At 50.1% G+C, this 26107-nt stretch overlaps 2 protein-coding genes across 3 annotated transcripts in view; one reads left to right on the top strand and one right to left on the bottom strand.

Moving 5' to 3' along the window:
* Positions 1-26107, top strand: part of Slc39a11 (solute carrier family 39 member 11) — a 384139-nt gene that overhangs the window by 1213 nt on the left and 356819 nt on the right. The window lies entirely within an intron of this gene.
* Positions 16827-26101, bottom strand: Sstr2 (somatostatin receptor 2). Of its 2 annotated transcripts, XM_048795676.1 has the most exons (3): positions 25942-26101; positions 25027-25134; positions 16827-22238 (listed from the first exon to the last, which is right to left on the bottom strand). In XM_048795676.1, the coding sequence occupies exon 3, from the start codon at positions 22145-22147 to the stop codon at positions 21038-21040; it is 1110 nt and encodes a 369-aa protein (XP_048651633.1). In that variant the 5' UTR covers positions 22148-22238; positions 25027-25134; positions 25942-26101; the 3' UTR covers positions 16827-21037. The 2 variants fall into 2 exon arrangements, with proteins under 2 accessions (XP_048651633.1, XP_015359020.1); XM_015503534.2 differs by lacking the exon at positions 25027-25134.

Genomic DNA, 26107 nt, shown 5'->3' with positions numbered 1-26107 from the left:
GGGCCCGACCTGGCCGGTCCCCTCCAGGGCAGCCAAGGAAGAGCAGAGCCGCCCCTGCTCGTGGGGATGCTCGGCCTCAGAGAAGGCTTGCAGGGCGGCCTGGTGCCATCGGGCGTCCGCGGGCCCCTGTGATGGGGGCTTCTGGCCTTCCGTGTGTAGCCCCCAGAGGTGTGTCCGCCGCAGTCCCCCGCAGGGAAGGAGGGCCGTGGGCCGAAGACTGCACTGCCTGCCGAGGGATGGGGTGAGGACCCTAGTGCTGACCCAGGTCGATGGAACAGGAGGCCGTTGGTCACCTTCTCCCAAGCCAGAGTTTATCCTGGAGATTTCGTGGTCACGAGAAGAGGTGCCCACTACAGTGTCTGTCTCATGGTCAGGGCATCTACAGCCCTCCCAATTTCCTCTCCCACCCACCACTTCCGTTATTTTGAGGTAAATCCCAGACATCAAGAATCAGTAAGTAATAAGGTTGTGATATTCTAGTGTCCCTCACCGGACCCCTGCCACGTGGGGAGTGGCATTCTCACCTTACAGATGGTTAACCCAAGGCTGAGAGGCAAAGGGACTTACTCAATACTGTTCTCAAAGCCTGTCCTCCGAATCATCTAATTTTATATACACATCAGCTCTGCAATATAGATAGAAAAATATTCCTATTCTTTGCATCACTAAAACCCAGAGAAGTTTATTTACCTGACCAAGCCACATAGTTTGTAAGTGACAAGTCAACACTTGTGTCTACATTTTTTGGCTCTTAAGCTTTTCTACTTTCCCAATTTGCCCCAAACCTAGAACACCCTCTGGTGGTGGGGCTGTGTTTCTGTAATCCCAGTCTGGAGGCGCAAATGACCTTACTCTGCTGGCCAGCATCTGCCAAATCTCTTTTTTGTGACTAGGGGATTCATGTCTGCCTGGCAAGGTCTTTTCCCAGAACTCCTTATGGCTGTGGTGCAAGAATGTGCCTGGGACTTTGATGTCAAAGGCAAGGAGGAGGGTGGCAATTTCATTCTGCTGATTGGTGCTGGTATTCTGCCACAGTCTGGCTGGGCACAATCAGGAGGCACTTGTCAAAAGAAACTAACTTTATTTTTAGAACCACACATGCCAAACAAAACAGCCTCTCAGGAAAAACCCTCAGAGCCTCAACTGCCACCACCGGCTTCCCATAAGCCTCTCTCTCCCACACAAGCTTCTCTCCACCTCCCACAATCCTTCTGCTCTTGAGGCTGATTGGCTGGGTCACGTGGGCGGAGCCAAAAAAGTCCTCCAATGAGCAGCTCCGTGGTCTGAAAGGGCAGGGAAACAGCCCAATGAGCATCACAGCAGAGGAGCCAATTAGCTAGATGTTGCTGGGGCAGCTGTGAGCCAATCATCGGCCGGGCAGCTGGAAGTTTGCTGGCAGCTGGGAATTTGCTGGGGCCCCTTCGGCTGTGGCTCTCAACANAAGGGTGCTTGAGGACCATAGGTTGTTACAGCCTCTTTTAGCTGCTTCACTGTTTTGAAATCTAAAACATGGTGAATTCGCTGCCCTCCTGCTTGTTCAAATACAGAGCATGCTGATCTTTGAGGTCCTGTCTCAGGATCCCATCTATCAACTACGGGGGTTGGGGGCCTCCCAGCATATGGAGGTGGCGCTGTTGGTTGGACACTTACGCCCTCTGGTGATAGAAAGGTGTTAGTAGCAGTCTCCTGTTGTAACTTCTCCCCTGATGGCTTTTTCTGCTCTAAACTTTCTTCCTCTGTCTGACTAGCTCGAGAGACCTTCTCTTTTACTTGAATATTTCTACTATAATACAACCCAACAAGAAGACGCCAAACAAAGCTGAGACAGAATGAAACAAAAATGGAACAACACAAAATCATTATAATAGCCTTTCTATTCTCCTGAAATGCCCATCCGTCCTTTCTCCCTATCTGTTCCTCAGACGTGAGCGGTTTTTCTTCCGTCTCACCCATCTCCAGGGACAGGCAACTTAAAACAAAAGTGAAGCAAAACCAAAGAAGAATCTTAAAATGGCTACCCATCCTCTCACCCTGCCCTCAGGGGCGAGCAGTTTACCTTCTCACTTACCCTCAGTCGTTCCCGGTGCGGCCCACCAAATGCCGCAGTCTGGCTGGGCACAATCAGGAGCCACTTGTCAAAAGAAACTAACTTTATTTTTAGAACCACACACGCCAAACAAAACAGCCTCTCAGGAAAAACCCTCAGAGCCTCAACTGCCACCACCGGCTTCCCACAAGCCTCTCTCTCCCACACAAGCTTCTCCCCACCTCCCACAATCCTCCTGCTCTTGAGGCCGATTGGCTGGGTCACGTGGGCGGAGCCAAAAAAGTCCCCCAATGAGCAGCTCCGTGGTCTGAAAGGGCAGGGAAACAGCCCAATGAGCATCACCGCAGAGGAGCCAATCAGCTAGATGTTGCTGGGGCCACTGTGAGCCAATCATCAGCCGGCAGCTGGAAGTTTGCTGGGGCCCCTTCGGCTGTGGCTCTCAACAGTATTCTCTGTAGCATCCCCTCCCCAGCAGCAGCTCCCAAGTGCCAAATGTTGGAGACAGGTGTGGGTATCCACAAAGATGTCCTCCCCAGAATCATCCTGTGCTATGCTTTGATTGGGCTCTAAATCAAAGAACATCCCTTTGTTCCTACCTGTCCCCTTAACTGGTTCCCCAACATTCCCAGAATTTCCATGAGCTGTCCAATGTCTTGTGGATAAACTTCATTTCTTTAAAAATCAAAACTGTTGTGTGTAGCTTGCCTTAGAGACTGACACCTGCCCCTGAGCTTCCAGCTCTGTATTTTCTGAGGTCTTTCCAACAGCATGTGGGGAAATGCCAAGATATCAGAGTGTGGAGCCTGGGGCTTTGTGTGAGGTGGCTTGAACTTGTGCAGAATACCTGCAGTTTTCATGTAGAACTGAGGCCAGCTGCCAGATGATTGTCCTCACCAGCCAGTGTGTTCTAAAACCAAGGCTTGCTCTCCCTGCCTGTCTTCTGGTTTCCCTGGCCAAGTTCATCCGACTGCCCTGAAGATGCCACTGTTGCTCCTCAACCAGCAGAACTGAACAGTGGTGGAGGCTGTCGAGAACTTTCTTTTTCTGAGGCTTGGAGCAAATGTGCTCTTAGCTCCTGGCCCCAGAAGCCTCCTTTCCCTTCCCTTGCATCCTGAGAGCAGCCCTTCCTTCTGCACATCAGCCAGAACTATCAGGGAACAGTCAAAGAGCTCATATGTATCAGCTGGACCAAGCCCTGAGCTAGGGACAGAGGAACAGAGATGAGGAACTAGTCCTTTTACTTAAGGTGTTAGGAGGTCCACAAGTATTGCTATAGTTTAGTTTTGGTGTAGAGATGAGTGCAGGTGTGTAATGAATGATTCTTCATGTCAGCCTGCCTTTCTTTTACCTTAGATCTTTAGTTGCAGAATTAAACATGAGATGTTTAGCAGCTTACGTTTAGATCATTCTGGGCCCCAAAATCAAGTCTAGTCATTCTGTTCATTATAACTATGATTTTGAGCATGTGGGCATCTGCACATAATAATAACAATAATACTTACATAACACAATAACAATAATCCTGTGTGCAAGTAGGGTGGCAGTCATTGTATAGTTAAAACGAGGGTTCATCAGGACCAGGTAACCTGTGGGAGGTCATAGAAGCAGGTCAACAGCCAGCCTGTCTTCAGATCGAAGTCAGCCTGACTCTAGAAGCCCTTGATCTTTCCACTTTGTTGCACGATTAGCTTCAAAGAAAATTTCAGAATATCAGGAGACAGATGGCCCAGACAATTATGAGCAATGTTCAGATGGTTCCGAGGCTGCTGCCTGCCTGAGAGTGGGCCCCTAGTCATGCAGGCAATTTGGGGACTCAAGCTGGAGTGGATTGGCTAGGGGCTTGGGGGCAACTGTCATATGGGGTGGCCATGCTAGTAGCCAAGTGTGGGCATCCTGGAGAACTCTTTCAGAACTGGAGATCCATTCTGGCATTTTTGCTTTTCCTAGGCCTGTCAGTGCAGACTGTCAGTATTATCTCATTCAGAATGTCGAGGGGACATACTCCTTGGTTTTTTTTTTTTTTTTTTAAAGAGAGGAGAGAGAGAGAGATAATTTTTTAAATATTTATTTTCTAGTTTTCGGCAGACACAACATCTTTGTTTGTATGTGGTGCTGAGGATCGAACCCGGGCCGCACACGTGCCAGGCGAGCCCGCTACCGCTTGAGCCACATCCCCAGCCCAGCTCCTTGCTTTTTAATAGAAACACAGAAAGTAAGCCAGAGTAATGCTTAAAATAGCAGAGTTTTGCCATATTTGAATATCGACTGTCTTCCAAAGGCCCACGTATTAAAGGCTTGGTTTCTAGGGTGATACTTCAGGAGGTGGTTGGGCCTTTAAGAGGTGGCATCTGGTGGGAAGCTTTAGATCACTGGAGGTGGCCCCCTGCTCCCCTTCTTGCTCCCTCTTTGCTTCATGGCCATGAGGTGCATGGCTTTGCCTTGCCACATGCTGCCCTGGCTCTCCACGGGCTCAAGGTGATGGCTCAACTGATCCTGGGCTGAAACCTCCAGAACTGAGCCAAAATGAACCATTTCTCCTATAAGTTAATGGCCTCAGATGTTTGTCATAGGGACGGGTCACTGATAAATACAGGTGTGTAACAGGCTTTTGTAGGCACCATACATTCCTCCTTTGTGCAGGGTGTGGTCCATCATTGGAGAAAGGGTTCCATAGGCTGTGGTTCTGGTACCAAATAATTCAGACCATATTTGCAAAATGTCATGCACATATGTGACATAATCACAGTATCTGCATAAAAGATGCATTGGAAAAGGTATGTCTTCCAACACAACGTGCTTTTATATTTGAAATATTAAAAACAATTATCACCCGTATCCCACCCATTTAACCCTTGACCCTATGCTTCTTGGACATAAGGGGGCTGCATGTTTGCATGTCCCCGGGCTCTGATGATGGAGGGAGCTGTGTTCTGTGGTAGAGTTGGGGCGGAGAGTGGGCTGGGCCACCCAGAGAAGAGATGACACACGGGAGACACAAAATTACTTAGGAAAATGAAAATAAGAAATCTAACTTCAGGAAGGGAGAAGGTTACAAAGGAAAACAGGAAAGGAATGTGATCACTAACGGGAAGGAGGGTGAGGAAGGTGGGAAACGAGGTGCAGTAAAGGCCGGACCGTCAGTGGAAGTCGCGATGGGCTGGACCAAGGTGGAGATGTGCACCACTGCCCTGTGGGGTTCAGATGTTTGGTGTTTCCGCCTGGTGAGATGCCAGTGACATCGAGGGCATAATGTAGTTGTCTTGACATTTTATCTTTATGGCACTGTTTATCAGCCTGTGTCTACTGGAGGTGACATTTGTGGTAGAAGGGGCGGTTATTTGACTTCACTGTTTGCAGATACCTGAGACCCTGCCTTCTACAAACAGCCAGGCAGGCGCTGCACCCGAGGAGGGAGCCTGCGAGTCTGGCTTCACACCACCTCAGCACCCTGACTCAAGGACCATGGCCAAGCTCACCCCCAGATGCTGTGTCCTTCACCAGTGTGTAGCTGAGTCCCTCCTGTGTTGCCCAGCTCTGTGCTGGGGGGCAGGGAACCAAGGGTGTTAACTGAAGCTCTGATTCCGCAGCAGGGGCTTCTTCTTCTCACCTTCTGTGTGGCCTGGCCCTCCCACCGGCCCACCCAGCTGGTGGACTTGGTTTACGTGTATTGAGAAAACAGGACTCAGCTGCGATGGCCTCGAGGTCCCTCCGCTAAATCTGCCCACCTACTCAAACACACGCGCCCACCTTCTCCCTTCTCTCCTGTCACACAAAGTGCTGCTGCTCCTCCAAGCTCTGCATGTGACCTGGGGCCCTCACCCTTCCCACCTCCCTAGGACCTCAAGTCCTCCTACACAGTCTTCTCCCTCTTAGGTAGATCATTCCCATTGTCTTAAAATGGTTCTCTAGGATCTTCCATGTTCCAAAAACACTGCACTGTCCGTGTGTCTCCCCTCCTTGTCCTGGTGAAGTGTCCTGGCCCTTTTGTCTCCAAGTCACCACCTGCTCTTCCACTCATTAGGTCGTCTGTACTACCACTGCGTCCACCGTGTCCACTGAAAGGCCTCTCTCTCCATCTTGCCAATTTCGTAGTAACCTCTGGACCTTCCTGGAGAGTTCAGCAGAGCTGACCTGCCCTCATGGTTGTGTGCTCCTCCTGAGGTCTGAGATTTTGTTTGGTTTGAATTTGTTTTGTGTCAAATGGGCCACCTGTGCCTTCCTCCTCCAGGTACCACTTTTGCGACCTCTTTGCCGCTGTTCCTTCTCTGCTTGACCTCTGTGTGGGCTGGGCCTGGGCTCTGGCCTTAGCACCAGCCTCTCCTCATCTCATCCCTGGGTAGGTGACCTTGTCCCTCCTGTGGCCTTACAGGTTAGCTGCAGTGGCTCAGGGAGAAACTGACAGCCCTAAAGCGGAAAGGTGGAGCAGTTGTTTCTGAGGGACTCCTGTGGTATCACTCTAGCCCCCAGCCCTGGCTGGTACCTCCGCTGCCTCCTTGGATGTCCAAGAGGCATCTCCGACTTCACATGTCTAAAGTAAGAGCCCTCCTGCTACCTGTCCCACACCTGCAGGCCAGGCTGGCCTGTCTCAGCAATGACCCCATCTCGTTCTGGCTAAAGCTCAGGAATAACCCTTCAGGTTATTCACCTTCTCCCACCTTCTCTCACCCTCCACGCCCAGCCCAGACCTGTGGGTTCTTCCTCCAGAACTGAGGTCCATGAACGTTAGCTGTGAAGAGCCAGATGGTAATGGGCATGCAGCCCCCGTGGGCACTGTGGCCACTATTCCATGAAGGCCGTTGTAGTGGAAGAGCGGCAGGGGACAGTATGTGAGCCATGGGCAGGGCTGGGACGAAAACAAGCCGGAGGCCAGTGTTGGCCTGTGGACCATCATCTGCTGGCCCTTATTCTTTCTGTCCCCACTGTTGCCATTGTGGCTCAGACCTCCCATTCTCATCAGAACCACTGCAGTTACCTTCTGATTCCCCGCTTCTGCTCTCCCCCACTCTTCTGCTCTGAATCTTCTAACAGTGGAAACCAGATCTGTGCAGCCTCTGCATAAAACCTCCAGCAGCTGCCCCTCCCTCTTGGCCTTGGGCAAACTGCTGTCAAAGACCATCACAGGCCCAGGCCTTCCCTCTTCTCACCCCCATCCTCCGCCCTCCCTCAGCTCCAGCCTCCCTAGTCTTCTTTTCAGTCCCATAACACAAGGCTTGGCTCATTGCTTCCCAGGCCTTCAGGTATGCTGTTTCTTCTGCCACATCTTCACATGGCTGTCACCTCCTCCAGGAAGCCTGCCTGGGCTACCCCAGTCTAAAGTAATCAGCCACTACCATAAACCCTGAATATGAACCACCTAGTTCCGTCCTCAAACACGCAAACCCTCATAGTTCTTATCTCTGCTTTACTGAGGAGGAAATTGGGGCCCAGGGAGGGTTTGTAATTTGCCTCCCATGATTGAGGAAGTAACAGAGCTGAAGTACAGCTGTCTAACTCTGGAGCCTGTGTCCTCAACCACCACTTTACTGCCCATATATTTTCAGTCATAGCATTTGTGACCATGTTGAAATTACAAGATCTTTTATTTGTGCATTTTTTTTTTTGAATTGAATTTCTCTCCCATAGCAAGAAGCAAACATATGGTCTATCTTTAGTTTCACTGAGTTCCCAGCTTCTAGAACAGTCTCCGGCACATACTAGACACTCGCAGTTTGTGAGTGCATGCATGATAATGTAGTAATTTATTGGTATGCTAACAGCAAACCTGTAAATAGCTACACTACACCTTACCCTGTAATTTCTGAATGAGAGAAGGACGATTATGGGATTCTTTTACTCTGATTTCAAAAATGTTGCACTTGTTCATATTACTGTCTGACACAGTCCTCCACTCCCTCCCCCAATTATGTGACTTCATCGGTCTTTTGAATGTGGCCCATGGAATTAGGAATGACTCCTGTCTATTTGAACCTTCCTGTCCCTTAACTGGCCGTTTGCGGGCAGCCCACAAGTCTGTTCACACTCCTTTGTTCTCCCAGACATCAATGCTGAGTGCAGCGTCAATTCCAGGGGAGGGGGTCCCCGGCAACCTGCTTCAACTTGATGACAGAGATCTCTAGAGAGCAGCTTTGTTCCAGTGATGCTGCCCTCGCCTTATCTAGACAAATGCCGCTTCCCCCTGGCAGCCACAGCCACCACCCGAGAATCATCACCTTTGATGATAAATGTCTGTGGGACATTTTCGTCTTGGGCCCAGCAGGACTGGAGGAAGAGCTGGGAGGCAGCAGAGTTGGGTCCACCTTTCCTTGGGGTGAGCCATCGGCAGGACCACGCTCCATGCTGGTGTTCACACCCCAGCACTGAACGCATCAGCTAGGAACGTGTTTGGCACCTCCACAGTTCAAAGACCCGGACCAGGATTCAGGTCCGTGAGTAAACTGCCGCGCTTCAGCAGCTGGATGTCTGCCTTCTGCGTGGATCTGCCTGCGATTGTATCTGAGTTGTGAATTTTGTTTTGTTTGGTTTGAATTTGTTATGTTTTGTTTTGTGGTTTATCAGGTAAATCAGAAGTGTCAAATGTTCTTGGACAAATCTGGATGATGAAAGACTGAATCCTGGGACATGAGAAAATTTGTAGTTTGGATCCTTTGTAAATAGTGTTTTGGGGAAACGCGACGAGTGGATGAAGTTGTGTTGAATAGCCTGGTCAGTCATTCGTAAGCTTTAGGTATGGGATGGGGACTTGCAAAGTCTCTTACTAGACCTTTAAATTTGAGAAGTTGTGCAGATGAGTTTAAGTCTTGTAGAGACACATGAAACAGGATTCTGTGATGTCCAGGCCTGAAGTGGAATTGAGTCTTGGGACCGTGACCACCCGCATGCTGTGTGTGGCTGCAGGTCTTGCCTGTCATTTCTTTTGCAGCTCCCAGCAGTGACTGGTTATTTCTGAGAACCTTTGGGTTTAGATCACCTATAACAAGGGAATGCCCAAGGGCCTCTCACTTGCACTTGTATCTTGGTGAAATTTTTAACAACTTTGCTCCAGCTATTCTAATAAAGCATCAGCGTCTTTAGGAGGGCTGGGCTTGCTGTGTACGGTGGCACACACCTGTAATCCCAGCCATGTAGGAGACTGAGGCAGAGGATCACAAGTTTGAGGCCAGCCTCAGCAACTTTGCAGGGCACTAATTAATTTAGCAAGACCCTGTTTCTAGAATAAAAAAAAAGGACTGGGATGTGACTCAGTGGTCAAGTGCCCCTGGGTTCAATCCCCAATTACCCCCTGCCCTAAATAAAAGAGTGCTGGGATTCTGAGATGGGGGCAGTAGACAATGGGATGATGGGGTGTTGTGTGCTCCCATGTGCCCCGCCCCCCACCCACGTGTTATCCCTTTCTGCTCTGTGTCCCGAGTCTGCCTCGCTGGCTCTAGTTGAGTTCAGCCTTGGGCCAAAGGGTCCACTGTGATTCTGGCAGGTGCTGAAGCATGTAACCCTGCCCCAGCTCTGGCCCACTCTGGGCTCTGGTGACATCACTCCCTCTACTTCTGCTCTGGGACTCTCTTACCCAGCCTCCAGGCCCCCGTCCACCCTTGCTGCTGGCTTCACACTGCCCACACCTCTGTAAGCGGTTCCCTCAGTTCACAGGTTTCTCTTGAGTGTGCCATCTGCTTCCAGCTGGACCTGCGAGTGACACAGATGGCCCTAGGCCTGGGATGCACGCCGTCATCCTCTCCTTCTGGTTGGCACCAGGCCCAGGCCAGCCGTGGTCCCACACTGGGGGAGGATAAACGGCTCAGCGATTTGTAACATGCCATGAGCTACCCAGTTTCTCAGTGCTAAGGCCATCGAGGCTCTGTGTGGGGAGATGGGGGCCTTCCCTGGCCCACCTGCAGGGGACCAGGGTGCAGGTGGGCTTTAGCAGAGGAGCAGGCTTCTCTAGCCAGAAAGAAACCCTTTGTGCAGCAGAAGGGTTCCACCTAAGGTAGACACACACTTGCATTTGCTTTCCGTCCCCGCAGCTTGCTCTCCCTTTGTCACGTGGCTGGATTTTTGAGCGCCAGGTAAACTTTCTGCTGATGGCGGGACTGGAGGCTATGGCTAGCATGAGCCAGTTTGGGGAAACGCCAGCTGTTTAAGAATCAAGAAATGCCTGGTCTTCTTTTGCTCTGATTCAAGGTGAGGGGAACCTGCTGGGGTGGTGGCACATGCCTGCAGTTCCAGCTCCACAGGAGGCTGAGGCAGGAGGAGCACGTGAGCCCAGGAGTCAAGAAGCCAGCCTGGGCCACAGAGCAAGACCTCATCTCATCCCTGGGTAGGTGACCTTGTCCCTCCTGTGGCCTTACAGGTTAGCTGCAGTGGCTCAGGGAGAAACTGACAGCCCTAAAGCGGAAAGGTGGAGCAGTTGTTTCTGAGGGACTCCTGTGGTATCACTCTAGCCCCCAGCCCTGGCTGGTACCTCCGCTGCCTCCTTGGATGTCCAAGAGGCATCTCCGACTTCACATGTCTAAAGTAAGAGCCCTCCTGCTACCTGTCCCACACCTGCAGGCCAGGCTGGCCTGTCTCAGCAATGACCCCATCTCGTTCTGGCTAAAGCTCAGGAATAACCCTTCAGGTTATTCACCTTCTCCCACCTTCTCTCACCCTCCACGCCCAGCCCAGACCTGTGGGTTCTTCCTCCAGAACTGAGGTCCATGAACGTTAGCTGTGAAGAGCCAGATGGTAATGGGCATGCAGCCCCCGTGGGCACTGTGGCCACTATTCCATGAAGGCCGTTGTAGTGGAAGAGCGGCAGGGGACAGTATGTGAGCCATGGGCAGGGCTGGGACGAAAACAAGCCGGAGGCCAGTGTTGGCCTGTGGACCATCATCTGCTGGCCCTTATTCTTTCTGTCCCCACTGTTGCCATTGTGGCTCAGACCTCCCATTCTCATCAGAACCACTGCAGTTACCTTCTGATTCCCCGCTTCTGCTCTCCCCCACTCTTCTGCTCTGAATCTTCTAACAGTGGAAACCAGATCTGTGCAGCCTCTGCATAAAACCTCCAGCAGCTGCCCCTCCCTCTTGGCCTTGGGCAAACTGCTGTCAAAGACCATCACAGGCCCAGGCCTTCCCTCTTCTCACCCCCATCCTCCGCCCTCCCTCAGCTCCAGCCTCCCTAGTCTTCTTTTCAGTCCCATAACACAAGGCTTGGCTCATTGCTTCCCAGGCCTTCAGGTATGCTGTTTCTTCTGCCACATCTTCACATGGCTGTCACCTCCTCCAGGAAGCCTGCCTGGGCTACCCCAGTCTAAAGTAATCAGCCACTACCATAAACCCTGAATATGAACCACCTAGTTCCGTCCTCAAACACGCAAACCCTCATAGTTCTTATCTCTGCTTTACTGAGGAGGAAATTGGGGCCCAGGGAGGGTTTGTAATTTGCCTCCCATGATTGAGGAAGTAACAGAGCTGAAGTACAGCTGTCTAACTCTGGAGCCTGTGTCCTCAACCACCACTTTACTGCCCATATATTTTCAGTCATAGCATTTGTGACCATGTTGAAATTACAAGATCTTTTATTTGTGCATTTTTTTTTTTGAATTGAATTTCTCTCCCATAGCAAGAAGCAAACATATGGTCTATCTTTAGTTTCACTGAGTTCCCAGCTTCTAGAACAGTCTCCGGCACATACTAGACACTCGCAGTTTGTGAGTGCATGCATGATAATGTAGTAATTTATTGGTATGCTAACAGCAAACCTGTAAATAGCTACACTACACCTTACCCTGTAATTTCTGAATGAGAGAAGGACGATTATGGGNTCTAAAAAAAAAAACAAAAAAAAAAATTGATTAAAAAAAGCAAGGAACCTAGTATTTATTGGTCTCTGCTTACTGATGATTGACCAATTCTTTTAAATATTTTTCTTTCATCCAACCTTGACAAAGTTCCGTGAAGTACAAGGCCTGTCTGTGGAGGCAACCTGCCCCACGGGGCACTTACAGGAACTGAAAGAGATGTTGCATATCAAGGACTTGGAATAGGGCCCGGTGAAGAGAGGACAGCCAGTTGGGAGCTTTCCTTTTCTGACTGACTCTCTCTCTACACATATATGTGTGTTTTCAGATGGGGTCTTGCCACGTTGCCCAGGCTGGCTTCAAACTTACGACCCTTCTGTCTCAGCTTCCTGCATAGCTGGGATTCCAGGTGTGTGTCACTGTGCCCCAGGATTAGAGAGTATTTTAAGCAACCGTATTTGGTTGTGTTTTGGATTTGGGTGAAAGGAAAATGAGAAGATAAGGAAAGGTGCTTTCTTGGATCTGATTTCTAAACGCTTGGCATTTCTCTGTGGTTAGTTTTGCTGTCACCAACACCTGGTGTCACTTTATGGCACTCCTGGGCCAACTCTTCCGTCACCTCCTTCATGACGATTGAGCCGGGCTGATCCTCAAGCCTTCTGCAGGGAGGTTGCAGAATCTGGGAGAGACCTGATAGGGCCGTGGTAGGGCAGCCCGTGGCAGCGGGAGCCCCTGCAGGAGCCTGTGTCCTCCGGCTTTTTCATTTCTTTTTGTTCCCAAATGATTGCTGTCAAGTTGGCAAAATCGGGACAACATTTTGAAGTCTCATCACTGGACTGAGATTTCTAAAACAAATTGTAAAATTCTAGATTCCATCTGTAATTGAGGCTCTTGGAGAAACTGGAAAGTGACTGTCCCACGAGACTCCGGGCATTTCCCTGAGCACGTGGGATGCTTCTCAGGTGGGTGGGGACAGAGGTGAGTTCACACCGCAGGCCTACTGAGCAGACTTCAGTGTGAGCCCCTTCCAGTGAGAATACAACTCCATCAGAAAGTGCTTTATAAAACAGTACACTTGGCAATTTTTTTTTTAAAAAAAAGACACAAAAAAGAAGTACTTGCCTCTTGTTATTTAGTGTTAAGATGGCAACACTCAATTTTAATAGCAAATGTGGAGATAAACTTCTCTAGTAGAAAAACACAATCGCAAAGCCTTGTTAGAAAGCAAAAGCAGTTTATCTATTCCCTCTAAATACTGGCCACGCAGGATTGCACGTTAGCAAGAATAAACTCACTCAGAATACCATAAGAATGCAAGAATCTAGCAATGGCTAAGTGGACACCTGTTCCTCGGATCTGAAACCAGCAGGGTTGACTCCGGTTTGCAGGCAGGGCTGCCAAAGGCTTTCCCTGGATGACCCAGGAGGAATCCCATCCACCGTGCACGGGAGCAGAAGCAAACTCCGTTCAGCTTTCACACACAAGGTTGGCAAGGAGCCCAAGGCCTTGCCTCCCTGATCTCCACCACCTTCAGGAAAGAAAACGGGGCACGTGGCCATGTCAGTGTCACTCAGGAGACCCAGAGTGGGCTTGAGCAGCACAAGAGCTGGTGTAGAAAGCATCCTCAGTCTCTGGCGGTGACTGATCTGTTTGTGAAAATCTTCTGCTGTTTGTTGTGAGTGGCCTCCAGAGAGTGACGGAAAGATGAGCTGGGAGATGAGGAGGAAGAGGACGAGGAGCACGCCCAGCCGGCTCAGCTAGCTTTCGGCGCGTTCCAAGTCAGCTCCACACACTTGAGTGCTGATCTTTACTGATGAGACGTCCTCAGGATGTTGGGAACACAGGGACTTTTCCTGGGGAAGGCTCGCATTACTCTGCGCAGGCGAGTTGTCCGCTCTTTTTGGCTGGCAACCAGAGAGAGTGAGCTTGGCGGCTGCTGGCGGGTCTCCACCAGCTGGCTGGGCTGACCCATCTCCTCCAAGTTGGAACAGATGGGAAACCAGTGCTCATTAGCTGGTTGTTCTAATGAAGCGTCTTTTTTCTCCTGCTTAACTATGGATTAAACTGCTTCTGTCCGAGGGCATGGGAGGAGGTAGCTGTGGAGAAAGAGCGTGAACCTTGCTCATGGCCATGTGGGATTCAGAGCCTCTGCCGAGTCTCCCCCTCGAAATTGGTTCCCTGCCTCATTGTATGAAAATGCAGTTTTAAAGGGGTATCACGGAATATTCAAAAAAGGAAGTTATTTTAAAAATTTAAACATAAAGTGTTAGAGAACACTATTTTTAAAGTTTGGTAGAAGATATAGGAAATGAACTCTAAATTTATAAAGTGTGAGACTCCCAGCTCCAAGGCAGCCCACCTTCGATCTTGACCTCACCGAGAGTACCTGGACCTCTGGTGACGTGGACACTTCTTTTATATTTTGAGGGAGGAACTATGTTGCCCCAACTGGCCTTGAACCCTGGGGCTCGAGTGATCCTTTTGCCTTCAGCCTCCCAAGTGGCTGGCATGGCTGGGATTGCCAGGCCCAGCTTCCTTGGAACCCTTCCAGTGAGGCCAGGTTGTCCTGGGAAGTGACCTGCCGCATCCCTGCCTCTCCTGGGTTCTTCTCCAGCAATTAAGATTTACTTTATTGGTTCCAGAGGCAGCAAGGAAGCCCTGCAAATCCCAACCCTGTGACTATCTATTTCCATGTCTGACGGGGAGCCCAGAGCCATGTTGCTGGTAGCAAACTAGATTCTGTGTCTGCTCAGCTGGACCTAGAGATGTTCCATTGAAGGCCGAGAAAGAATGGACCTCTCTGGCCGTGCAGACAGCCCCTCCCAGAGGCCCTGCACGGAGAGGCTCGGGATGGATGTTCTGCCGCCTTGGAGCTGACAAGCCCTCTGAGCCGAGAGACAGGGAAGGCGCAGAGGAGAGACTTCCCCTGGGGATGGGAAGCCTGCAGAGCCACCCACTGGGGAGTTTGGGAGGGAGATTTGGGCAGTTGTTTCAATCTGCCAAAAAGTGTTTGAGCTGAAGCCAAGCTAAAAGTACATCGTCTCCGTGGAGGCCACACCCGCGCTCCTCGGTGCCCAGCGTGCCAGCTTGGCAGTGCGGCAGGAGCATGGCTAACTTAATTAATCTTGAGAACAAACCCTGGAGATGAGACTTCTGTGCCTCTGAGAAGGACGTGCCAGTGCCCTCTTCCCCAGCATGCAGTGGCCAGTACTTAGAAAGCTCACAGGATGAGCCCAGGTTGTTAATCCAGCCCTGGACGCAGCTGCCTGGGACACTGGGCAGGAAGGACTTTTTTTTTTTTAATTTAAAGAAAATTATTTTAGTTGTTGATTGACCTTTATTTATTTATATGTGGTGCTGAGAATCGAACCCAGTGCCTCACACATGCTAGGCAAGTGCTCCGCCACTGAGCCACAACCCAGCCCAGAGAGAGAGAACTTCTTTTGGGCGACTCTTGTGGAGGTGTCCTGGGGGTCAGGGAAGAGAACTGTTGCTCTCTCCTTGGTGGCTCTGAATCCCAGCTTCCCCTTGGTGTTCAGCCTATGAAGAGGCTTGGGAGTGGCTTGGGGAGGGTCTGTTTAAGATGCTGTTCTTGGTGAGGATCAATTCAAAAGTGATTTCCAGTGATTTTCTGCAAAAACATGGCCATCAACAGTGCATGTGTTTTGAGCCGGTCGAATAGTGGGGATGATTGTAGTCAACCATTTATACCCTTTTTGCCAACTTTTTTTTTTTTTAATCGAGGTGACCTGTCACCAAAGCGTGTGGTCTGGCATGGAGTCCTCTGGGTAAAATATTGGCACGATGTCCCTTTCCTCATTGTGGCATCATTTTAGGAAAAAAATGACTGACTTCAAATGAGCTAGTGAAACTGCAGTTCTTTCCTGTTGAAAGCCGTTGAGAATCTCTGCTTTGAAGGTCTGGCCTCAGTGATATAAAATGTGTATTGTGTGTCCATGTCTGCCACACATGTGCCTCCCCTGTGTATCACACAGGTGCTTTGCACATCTGGGCACACACAACATCTGGACACACAGAGTGTGTCCTCACATGTATGAGCATCACATGCATCCCATACCTGTGCTCTGTCATGGTGCCAGTGCATGCTGTCATGCTTGAGTGTGTGTGAGTGTGTGTATGTGTGTGTGCGTGTGTGCGTGTGCATGTGCTAGGGAGCACAGAGGAGGATCTGAGAGGCTGAGAGCACTGTCCCTGTCTCCTGAGAAGGGGATGCTGGTCAGTGTCAAGCCTTGGTCATGTTGAGCGAGGACGATCTTGGTTTCTTGTTAGAACATCATACTCTTTGGGACAGTGTCAGCTCGCTCAGCAATGGACATCTCTGACCTGGGGCTGCCTCTGAAGCAGGGGAAGAGCTGCCCAGGAATGGCACAATGTGTCCTGTGGCACCTGGTGTGTGGCCCCGTGAGACCAGCAGTTCCCCCCAGGGCTCCGTAGTGGCCACTTTGCAATCTGTTCTTTGTAAGGAGCAGCGTCCCGTGCTAAGGCAGTCTTATTTGGTAAAACTGGCAGTCTCCAGGGCTAGGCTCACCTGGGCTTCCCTTTCTCCCTTTGGTGACCTCCACCACAAAGGGACCTTATTTGCTGCTTAAACAATTTGGAGGTGCCTGTCACCAAATAATTGGGGTGGCCATGGCTGTGGGATGGCATTTCAGGTTTCTCTGTAAGTGGGCCTTGCATCCCATTCCCTACCGGGCTTTCCTAAGGGTCAGGGCAGTTGATCTCTAACCAGGACATTTGTTTGTTTCCAGTCCTGGCAGCCATGGGAACAGAAGCAAATCCCCCACCCCACTAGGTGGCAGTATCCAAGCCAAGAGGTCCTTTCTTCCCCTGGGCTGTCCCCTGAGTGACACAGGGAAAGGGAGAGATGGTTCAGGGAGCCTGTCTTCTTGGGCTCCACCCCCCAGAAGCTGAGCCCGTACCCTAGGCTCTCTCATGCTTAAAATCTCTGTGAACAGGAGGCAGGTGTTCGCTGGCCGGTGACCCAGGTACAGCATTGCATTTTAATGATATCACACTCACTTCTGATCTTAGGAGAATCAATAATGCTTCTAGTCGGCAGGGTTAGGTCTGGGTTAATATTTAGCTCTGTTTTTAAGCACAATCCAGATACACATGGCCCAAGACATCCACAGGGGAGCAGCTGGATGGTGTGCAGTGCTCTGTGGCTGCTGAGGAGGAAGCCACATGGCTGTGGGATGGCCAGGCTTGAGAGTGGCCTTGGGGGCTGGGGGTAAAAGCTTGTCCTTGAGATGTGAGTTGAAGGTCATTCGTTGAACTCTCTGTACTTTCTGTCCACCTTTTCTAAATCCTAAAATGGTTCTAGAAATAGTCTGTTAATTTAAAAGAAAGAAAAAGTAAGAACAGGCATGACAGCACAACGGTTCCAAGCCACGAGGGAGCGTATCACTCGGAAAGTACTTTGGGAATGAGGTGGTGCGAATTACCTGAATCAGGTAACTGAGAGCTACAAAAGTTTCCAGTTTTGAGTGGAATACAATCCCCTACTTTCTAGATGAGCTGCTGGGAAAAAAAAAAAAAAAAAGAGAGAGAAACTCTGCCAATGAGGAGGTTCCCAGAGATTCTCACGTTATAAGCCAAACAAGCACTTAGGTAAAGGTTTGCTTTGATAGAATGTGTGATGGTAAATCCCATGTTTTTGAATCTAGCAAAAATGTGGATGAGACAAATGATTGATTGTAAGTCATTACTTATAATGCTNGAGACAGATATATATATATTATTCTTTGGTAGTACTGGGTACTTTACCAGTGAGCTACATCTCCAGCCCTTTATTTATTTATTTTTTGAGATAGGGTCTGACTAAGTTTCTGAGGCTGGCCTTGAACCTCTGATCCTCCTGCCTCAGCCTCCTGGGTCTCTGGGATGACAGGCGTGGCCACAGAGCCTGGCTGCAGCTATTGTGGTCCTGTAAGGACACACACTTCAGATACACAAACCAGGCTTTCCACCAACCTTTTGATGATTCTCTTGCCCCCTGTCTTCAACAAGGACAAAGTTCCTGTTGTCCTGCTGCTGTAACTCCCCGTGTCCAGGCAGCCCTTGGCTTCCTCTCCAGCCCAGCCACCAGGCTGCGTGCTTCCCCAGCACTGTGCTCTCATGGGGACAGCTGGGGCTGAGGGCTTCAGCAAGCAGAGCTCATACTCCATCAAGAAGAGGAGGTCAGATTGGTATAAGCAGATGGACTTGAGGTCACCGCCAGCTCTGGAAGTCCCATCCGCCAGCCCCCGTTTTCCTCTCTGCCTGCATGCACCATCCACTGTCTAAGCCCACGTTCCAACTCCATATCCACTGTCACCCACCTCCCTGTTACTGAAACGCAAGTCAACATCGTTCAGCCCAGGCCCCAGGGTCAGCGTGTCCTTCTGAGTCCACTGGGTTTAGGCAGCGCTTAACTGCCCATGCTAGAGGAAGGTAAGGAGTGACTAGCACAACTCAGCCATCAGACACTCCACAATTGGTGGGCTGCGTTATTTCTTATTCCCTCTCAGTATATCCAGCAGGTTTATTTTCATTTGAGGCTAAAATTACATTTTTTAATTAAAATTAAGGTTAACGGTTACATGAAAAGGTTTATTTCTTCTTCTGGATAAGAGAAAATCTGAGAGCAAGTCATCCTTGAAAGAGGTCTTTTGAAAAGTGGAGAACACATTTCTGTGTAGTGGGACCTGAAATTATTGCATATATTGGGGTGAAATTAGAGCATGGGTCTTATAGACCCCTTCCTTTTGCTTTTGGATGACCCTCCTGTTGATGAGCGCCCCCAGGGACTGGATGTGCCTTTCATTTTGAGGTTGTTTGCGGTGGCTGCTTTGGACCCTGCCTCCTGGGGTTTCTCTGTTTGCACAGACATGGATACTATGGAATTACTCTTTTCTTCAAAACGATTTCTACCAATTCTTGCTCCCTTGGCATCATTTCCGTAAGTTAAAAAAAAAACAACAACCAGCATTTATTCAAAGACATAAAATAATGGTAAAATTGTGTTTATAGTGTTTCCTTCCAAACCTCTGCTTATTTTTATTAAAAAAAAATGTCATTCTCCATTAAGTGTGTTGCCAGGAAGCCAGCCCTGAGCTGGACTGGCAGTGAGCTTTGCCTTTAGCAAGGGTGTGGGATTTCACTGCGTCGGCGTTTTTTTTTGCAACGACTTTCTTAGTAACCTTAGTTTATAATTGCACCTCTTTTTTATTTTTGCACAAATTCATTTGTTGATCATAACTCTTATCGAACATATTTTTCTAAGCCACGACAAGTACTTTTGGGAACGAGGTGGTGCGAAGGACATAGAATAAAGTCAGCCAGCCATCCAGGAGAGTCACAGCGGGGCTGCCAGCCCTATCAGGGAGCCAGGAGAGGAAAGCTTTTTTTTAAATATGGTAAAATCTATACAAGACGTTAAGAGTGATGCTTTCCTATAAAAGCCAGACATGGTGGCATCTTGCAAACACCTGAGTGTATATTTCTTCATATTCTGGGGACAGTGCCCAGTCAATGGGAGGAGGACTGTTTCTTCTGATCACTTGTACATAGGCCCAGCTACAATTTGGGGAATAAAAACCCCTGATGGTGTGAAATGCCTGTCTACAGCAGCCCCTGGGGAAGCTCAGAGGGTCCAGAGCAGTAACGATCTGACAGTTACACACAGAGTGGGGAAAAAGGTATCAGGGCAGTGCCTGTGAGGGCCAGGGCTCCTCCAACATACCCCTACACATAGAGTTTAGCTGTGTGTGTGTGTGTGTGTGTGTGTGTGTGTGTGTGTGTTTTGGTACCAGGGATTGAACCCAGGGGTGCTCAATCACTGAGCCACATCCCCTGCCCCCTTTATTTTCTATTTTGAGATAGGGTCTCAATAAGTTGCTGAGGCTGGCCTCAAACCTGCAATCCTCCTGCCTCAGCCTTCTGAGTCACTGGGATTATAGCAAGCACCACCATGCTGGCTGTGTGTGTGTTTTATGAACAATGTCCTCACATCTCTAGTATACATTGTGATTTTTGTTAATGCCCAGCCTTGTGGAAAGTCCTTAAAAAATGCTTTGAGGACTTGTTGAATTACATTTCCATTTTCTTTCATTAGGAAGCCATGTCTGGCATTAAAAAAAAAAAAAAGAAGGCAGTTTCATGGTTTCTAATGAAAGTATAATTTTGCTTCATTCTTATTTATTTATTTTTATGTTGGGGAAATAAAATCATTTCCCCTAGTCCAATTTTTGCCTTTCAGGCTAGTGGTTTCCCTCTCTGTGGATCCCTAATAAAGAATAAAGCAAATTGAGAAGAAGAAAAGCCCGATCTTATGATAAAGCAGGCTTTGTGTTGATAAACCGATGATTGATGACCACCACCATTTCGATCCTTTCGGGTAAATGAATAACTGATTGTATCTGAGAACAGGAAACTCACAATTTATATCCTGGGTCTTCGGCTGTCTTCTCCCTTCCCCCTCCTGAGTTTGACCTAGCTGCTTGAAATCAATGCAGAAGACACCCAGGGGAAGAGGCAGGTTTGGGGAGACTGGAAGCTTAGGTAACAGGGGGGGCCCTCTTAAGAGAAAGAATACAAAAATATCTCACTTTCACAATATTGTACGAGAGCACATGACCCACAGGAACAGAGCGCTCAGGTTTGTCCTGGGCTGGGAAAGGCCCGGGGAGAGCCATCCCTGACACGTAAAGCTTGTTGGCTTCCCGCTAAGTCCATTTCTTAGGGTTCCACACCGTGGCTCATGTCCTGGGCACTCTGCACGCTTCAGTTTGCTGCTCTTGTACTGAACACAAGGAGTGTAAAGCGATGACTGTACAAACACTCAGCAGGAATATACAAGGATAAATATAAGAACACACTTTACACAGCAGGCTGGAAGTCCACAGACACGCACATAGGGTGTTTTTTTTTTCTCTTTTTGTTGAACTTGAGCATCTCTCAAGGTCATAGGTCTCCAGACTTTGAATTGTCTGCCTGCACTTGAGTGTTCACTTAAAGGGGGAGGTAATCAACGTATTAGTTATCTACCAGACAAGCCCATTCATTCGCTGTGCTGTGACTTGGGCTCAGGCCCATCGGACCTCTATCCTAGAAGCCAGGTGTGCGGGTGGGAGGAGGGAAAAGCAGGTGAGAAGGGAGTCCTTTGCCCGTTGGTGGAGCTTGCTTGTTTTGTTTTGGATTTTGTTTGGCCAGGCAGTTTAGATACTGGTTTGGAGGTCTCCGTTGAGGAGGGTCCTCTGGGTCTCCGTGGTCTCATTCAGCCGGGATTTGTCCTGCTTGCTGTCGCTCCGTTCCCCGTCATCTGTGCCACTCACCTTGACCAAGCAGAGGACGTTCTGGAAGCTCTTCTTGAAGTTGTCAGACAGGAAAGCATAGAGGATAGGGTTGGCACAGCTGTTGGCGTAGGTGAGGACCACCACAAAGTCAAACATGCCTTTGAGGGCCGGGGTGGGGTCGATGGCCACGGTCACGGAGGACACGTTGAATATGTAGAAGGGGAGCCAGCAGAAAATGAAGACGGCCACCACTATGGAGACCATTCGGGTGACCTTCTTCTCGGACTTTTTCCTCTTAGAGGAACCTACTCGGATGCCAGAGGACTTCACCTTGATGATAATGAACAGGTAGCAGAGACAAATGATGGTGAGGGGGACCAGGAACCCCAGGATGAACGCATAGATGATGAACCCCGTGTACCACGCCCCAGATTCACCTGGCCAGTTGATGGTGCAGCTGCTTTTCCCCCACTGGTTGCTCCGAAGCCCAGCATAGATCATGATAGGCAAGATGACCAGCAGAGAGACCCCCCACACAGCCACGTTGATCATCTTGGCTGTCCGGGGTCTCCTCCACTTGGCCGACTTGATGGGGTGGACCACAGCCAGGTAACGGTCGATGCTCATGACCGTCAAGCAGAAGATGCTGGTGAACTGGTTGATGCCGTCCACAGTCATGACCACCCGGCAGATGGCCTTGCCAAAGGGCCAGTGGACCAGCGCCACCTGCATGGCCAGGAAGGGCAGCCCCAGCATGAAGAGCTCATCGGCGATGGCCAGGTTGAGGATGTAGATGTTGGTGATGGTCTTCATCTTAGCGTAGCGGAGGATGACGTAAATGACAAGAGTGTTGCCACAGAGACCGATGATGCAGACCACGAAGTATATGAATGTGAGGACCGCATTGCTGGTCATGTCGTAGTATGGCTCTGTCTTGTTGGAGTTGTTCGCTGCCGTCGCAGAGCCATTGAGGTCAAAGGGGGAGGGCGGCCATGCCTGGCTCTCATTGAGTTGCTCGTACACCGTCTCCATGGCTGCTTTTCAGTCTAAGCCAAGAACCAACCTGCCCCCGATCTTACTCCCCACTCAGTGGGCCCTGGAGGCCAAGGGTCCACGGTGACATCTGGAAGGAAACAAGATGGGCCCAGCAGTCAGTCATCAGCTGTTGAAACCCTGGCCAGCTTTCCACATTTCTGGCTTATCCTCTTAGATGTACTCTTAAATGGGAAAAGGTGTTATCTTTCTGTGCCAGTGTCACAGCCACCAGCCCTGCTCAGACCTTGAGGTTTTTCCCAATAGTGGGGGAAGGGCAGGGCTAAGCCGTCATCTTTGATGACGCACTTCTAGGGGGTGCTGTGGCTTCCTCCCTGCCATACTTTGACCTCTAAGGAGTTGACTGTGCAGCTACAAGAAGGCAGAGAGTTCTAGCCCCCGAGCTCAGAGGGGCCTGGCACTGGCATCTAGAGCCCTTTCCCTTGAGGGAGTCCCTGTGGACTGCCGGCCGTGTGGGACTCTCTCTCTTCTGAAACCAACCCCGTGGTGGGAACCCCCAGACTTTGGCTCCCCTGTGGAGCCCATGGGACCTCATGCCCAGCCATCCCCTGCTGGGCTCCACTGGGTTGCTTAACATGCGAGTCATGAGGGAGGGCACGCAGAGCCTTGGCATCATGTGGGTCTCATGACGGGAACCTCAGAAGTGTTATCCCGCCCCCCCCACCATCTCATTATGTCTAATTTATTGAATCCTGCCCACACAGTGAATCAATTTATAGTCTTCAATATTAAAAATAAAAGTCTGGCTTGCTTTCATTTTGTTTTTAAATGTGTGCTTCAGTTTTTCTTTTTCCATTTCTGTTTCTCTGACCCCAAATGCTTGACTCTCTTGTGTAGCAGAAAATACTTCCCTAATGTCCCTGAACTGGGTGCCACTCCAGAGTTCTAACAACACACAGATTTCAACTGCAGTCCCCTGATGGAGGACAAAAATGGGAGCCAGGCGAGGGCTGAGAGATACAGTCTCTTCATTGATGTGAACAGAAAATCACAAGCTCCGAGGTGGTTCATTCACACCCACATCCCCTTCATCTTCCCAGCCATGGCCGGAGGTGGGGATAATTGTCCCTGTTTTAAAGATGTGGAAACTGAGGCTTAGGGAGTTGAAGCGACTAGCTTTTATAATTGGTAGTGCTGGGATTTGAACACAGGCCTCCTGACCCCAAGACTTCCACGCTTTCTATAGCATCACATCTGCTGCTCAGTGGGCTGGCAAATGAGGGGCTGGTAATTGGGTTCGGGTTTGAAGCAACTGACTCCTGCATTACTACCTCCATGCTGAGAAAAATAACTCTAGCACTACTGGCTTGGCTTAGGGTATAGAACAATATGTGATCCCATAATGAAATGACTTATCTACAGTTGTTCAAAAAACATCACTGGCTGCTGGGTACAAAGACAGGGCAGGTGCCCTCTGGGAGGTGATCATTTATCAGGAGACGCAATGAAGCCGGTTGACACAGGGTGTGAACTGCTTGGAGCTAGGAACAAGGGACCTAGGAATGCCTTCCTTCCCTGGAGGATCAGAGGCGACTTCATAAGACAATTTTGGAGCCGGGATCTTGAGTAGATGAAGAGGGAAGCAATAGAACAGGGCAGGAGGTGACTCCAAAAAGAAGCGAGATGGCCAGGGGTGGTATGCCCAGCACCACTTGGCCCCACTAGGCGAGCATGTTTCCTCTAAGTAGGGTGCTTTTCCTGGTGCCTGAAGATAGATAGGTGAGTGCCCAGAGAGACTGCAGAGACCTTAAAGGAGATGTCACCAGCAACCAGTACTTGAGGGTCCTTGCCCACTTCTGATTCATTCTGTACTGCCAGGCGCCTTTCTTATTTTTTCTATGCTAATTTCCTCAATCACACACTGTCCATGGAGTGAGGTATGGCCTTCGTGGCTAATCTTTTTTGCACAGAATTTTGGGGACCCAGGATTTCATGTCTACATGGGGTAAAAATGCCAGCTGGCGGTTCTTAAACCCAGAAGCTATAAAGAAACTGTTTTAGTATCTCTGCATTTACTTGGATTGTTTGCACTATCGTTTCCAACCATCTCCTCAGTTACTCAATTCTACAGACCCAGAATCTTATCTGAATTACCCACAGTGGGAGTGTACATTAACCATCAGTCCTGCCAGGGTGGCATCTGGGTACCATGAATGGTCATCCTCCAATGCCAGGGTAAGACCAAAGACCCTGGGGGCTACAAGAAGCTCTTTCTAGAGCTTTTGAGATGTTGCTGGTGCAGGAGGGGAGAGGGAGCCTCTCATGCCACCCTCTAGCCCTAACTCCTTCCTTTCCTCTGCACCGGGGTCAGTTCCCCTCCCCTGAAATAGTTTGAGAAAGCCTATTTTGAAAGGTAGCCACTTTTGAAAGGTAGCTGAAGATGGGGTTGGAGCCTTGATGAAGGTGAGGGACATGGTAGGCTGGAGCCAGGAAGACGCTCCTGGGAAGAAATGGCTTAAATCATGGCAAATGTTTTTAACAAAGAAATCTGAGTGACTTCTGCTTCATGGTTGTCCCACGAAAAGTGGATTCCAAATGCCAATCCACCAATACCTGTTGGATTTTGGTTAAAATTAAATACAAGGAAGTTTGATTATCTGCTTTATTTTTCCAGCCTAAGAGTTTTTAGATACTGGAAATGCCCTGTTGTTGGTTTCCTCTGAGACCCAGCAGTTGGAGAGGAGGGTGAGACTGGCCTCTGGCGTCTGTCCAGGGGGGCTGCCCATTCCACCTCCAGAAATGAGACTTGTGATGGGGACCTGGCTGCAGTGGTGATCCTAAAACCCACTCTGCCCATCTTTGTGGCATCCCCCAGCCCCCTTTAGTCGTCACTCCCACCTCCCCCGGAGCCTGCTAACCTCAGTGGCAGAGAGACAACAGCCCAGCATCTAGTGCTAGAGCACCAAAGGAGAAGCCCTGGGGCGCTGACCAAAAGGGTTGGGCCTCAGGAGGTGAGTCCCAGGATCCTGGAGGAAAAAAAAAAAAAAAAACCTCCGCTGATCAAGTCGCTGACCCTCCAGAGCAATGGTTGCCTACAGGATTCCCTAACATTTCTAGGGAGACAAAAGGGCAGCGAAGACTGAGTACCAATTTGTCCAGCCTTTAAACCCAGAGGTGGGCTATAGTGCCAGGGACAGCTGGGAGTCCTGACAGTGGCTTGGGGATTTGGCCATGCCAGCGTTAGCTCTCTTCAGTCTCTGCCTGAGGGCCTGGGCTGGACCCCCTACAAGTACGGGTCCACTTCCCCAGCCAGCGAAGAAAAAGAGGAGAGAATCCCCTTTCCTCCGCTGAGTGCTCCAATCGCCTGCCCCTCCCGAGCTCAAATCTCGGGATCTCTAATGCGTCCTCAGGAGCCCCAGGGTGGCACCCGAGCCCCGCTGGCCTCGCTCTCTTGCGCCAAGGCTCTTTTGCGGGTGGCTAGGAGATAACTTGTTCCCCGCATCTCAGCTACCACCAGGACAGGGCTGCAAGGCACACGCCAGGCGCACACGGGCAGGGGCTATCCAGACCAGTCCGTTCCAGCTCACACGATAGCTCCCCCTACTCACGCCAGGACACCTGCTGTCGTTCATTTCCACCACACTCACCCCTAGCGAGCACCGGGCGGAGAATCCTGCACCCGAACCTGCGCTCGGTCGCGCGGATGGGCGCACTGTCACCAGCGCTGATGCACACAGGTGCCAGAGTGCGCTTCTTGCTCCTACATCTCCATGTATGTGTCTCTGTGTGTCACACACACACACAAGCACACACGGGCACGCACACAACCTCACCTTGCTTTTTCGCGGTAATCCGTTAAGTGGGCTCACCAGCCCTCAGTAACTGTCCCCTATCCAGCACGGCGCCCAGGAGCGCAGCTCTTGGCGGGTGGCTGGCGCTCGGCGTCCAGTGCTTCCGGCCCCTCCGCCTCCCTTGAGCTGGCTGGTGTTTGCCCCTTTC

Source organism: Marmota marmota, unplaced genomic scaffold (genome assembly GCF_001458135.2).
Source record: "Marmota marmota marmota unplaced genomic scaffold, marMar, whole genome shotgun sequence".
Taxonomy (NCBI): Eukaryota; Metazoa; Chordata; class Mammalia; order Rodentia; family Sciuridae; genus Marmota; species Marmota marmota.
Note: the sequence above shows the minus strand (reverse complement) of the source record. Positions and strands in the feature narration are given on the sequence as shown.

Coding starts and splice junctions, on each gene's coding strand:
- Sstr2 (XM_048795676.1), bottom strand. CDS start 22,147: ATGGAGACGGTGTACGAGCAACTCAATGAGAGCCAGGCATGGCCGCCC.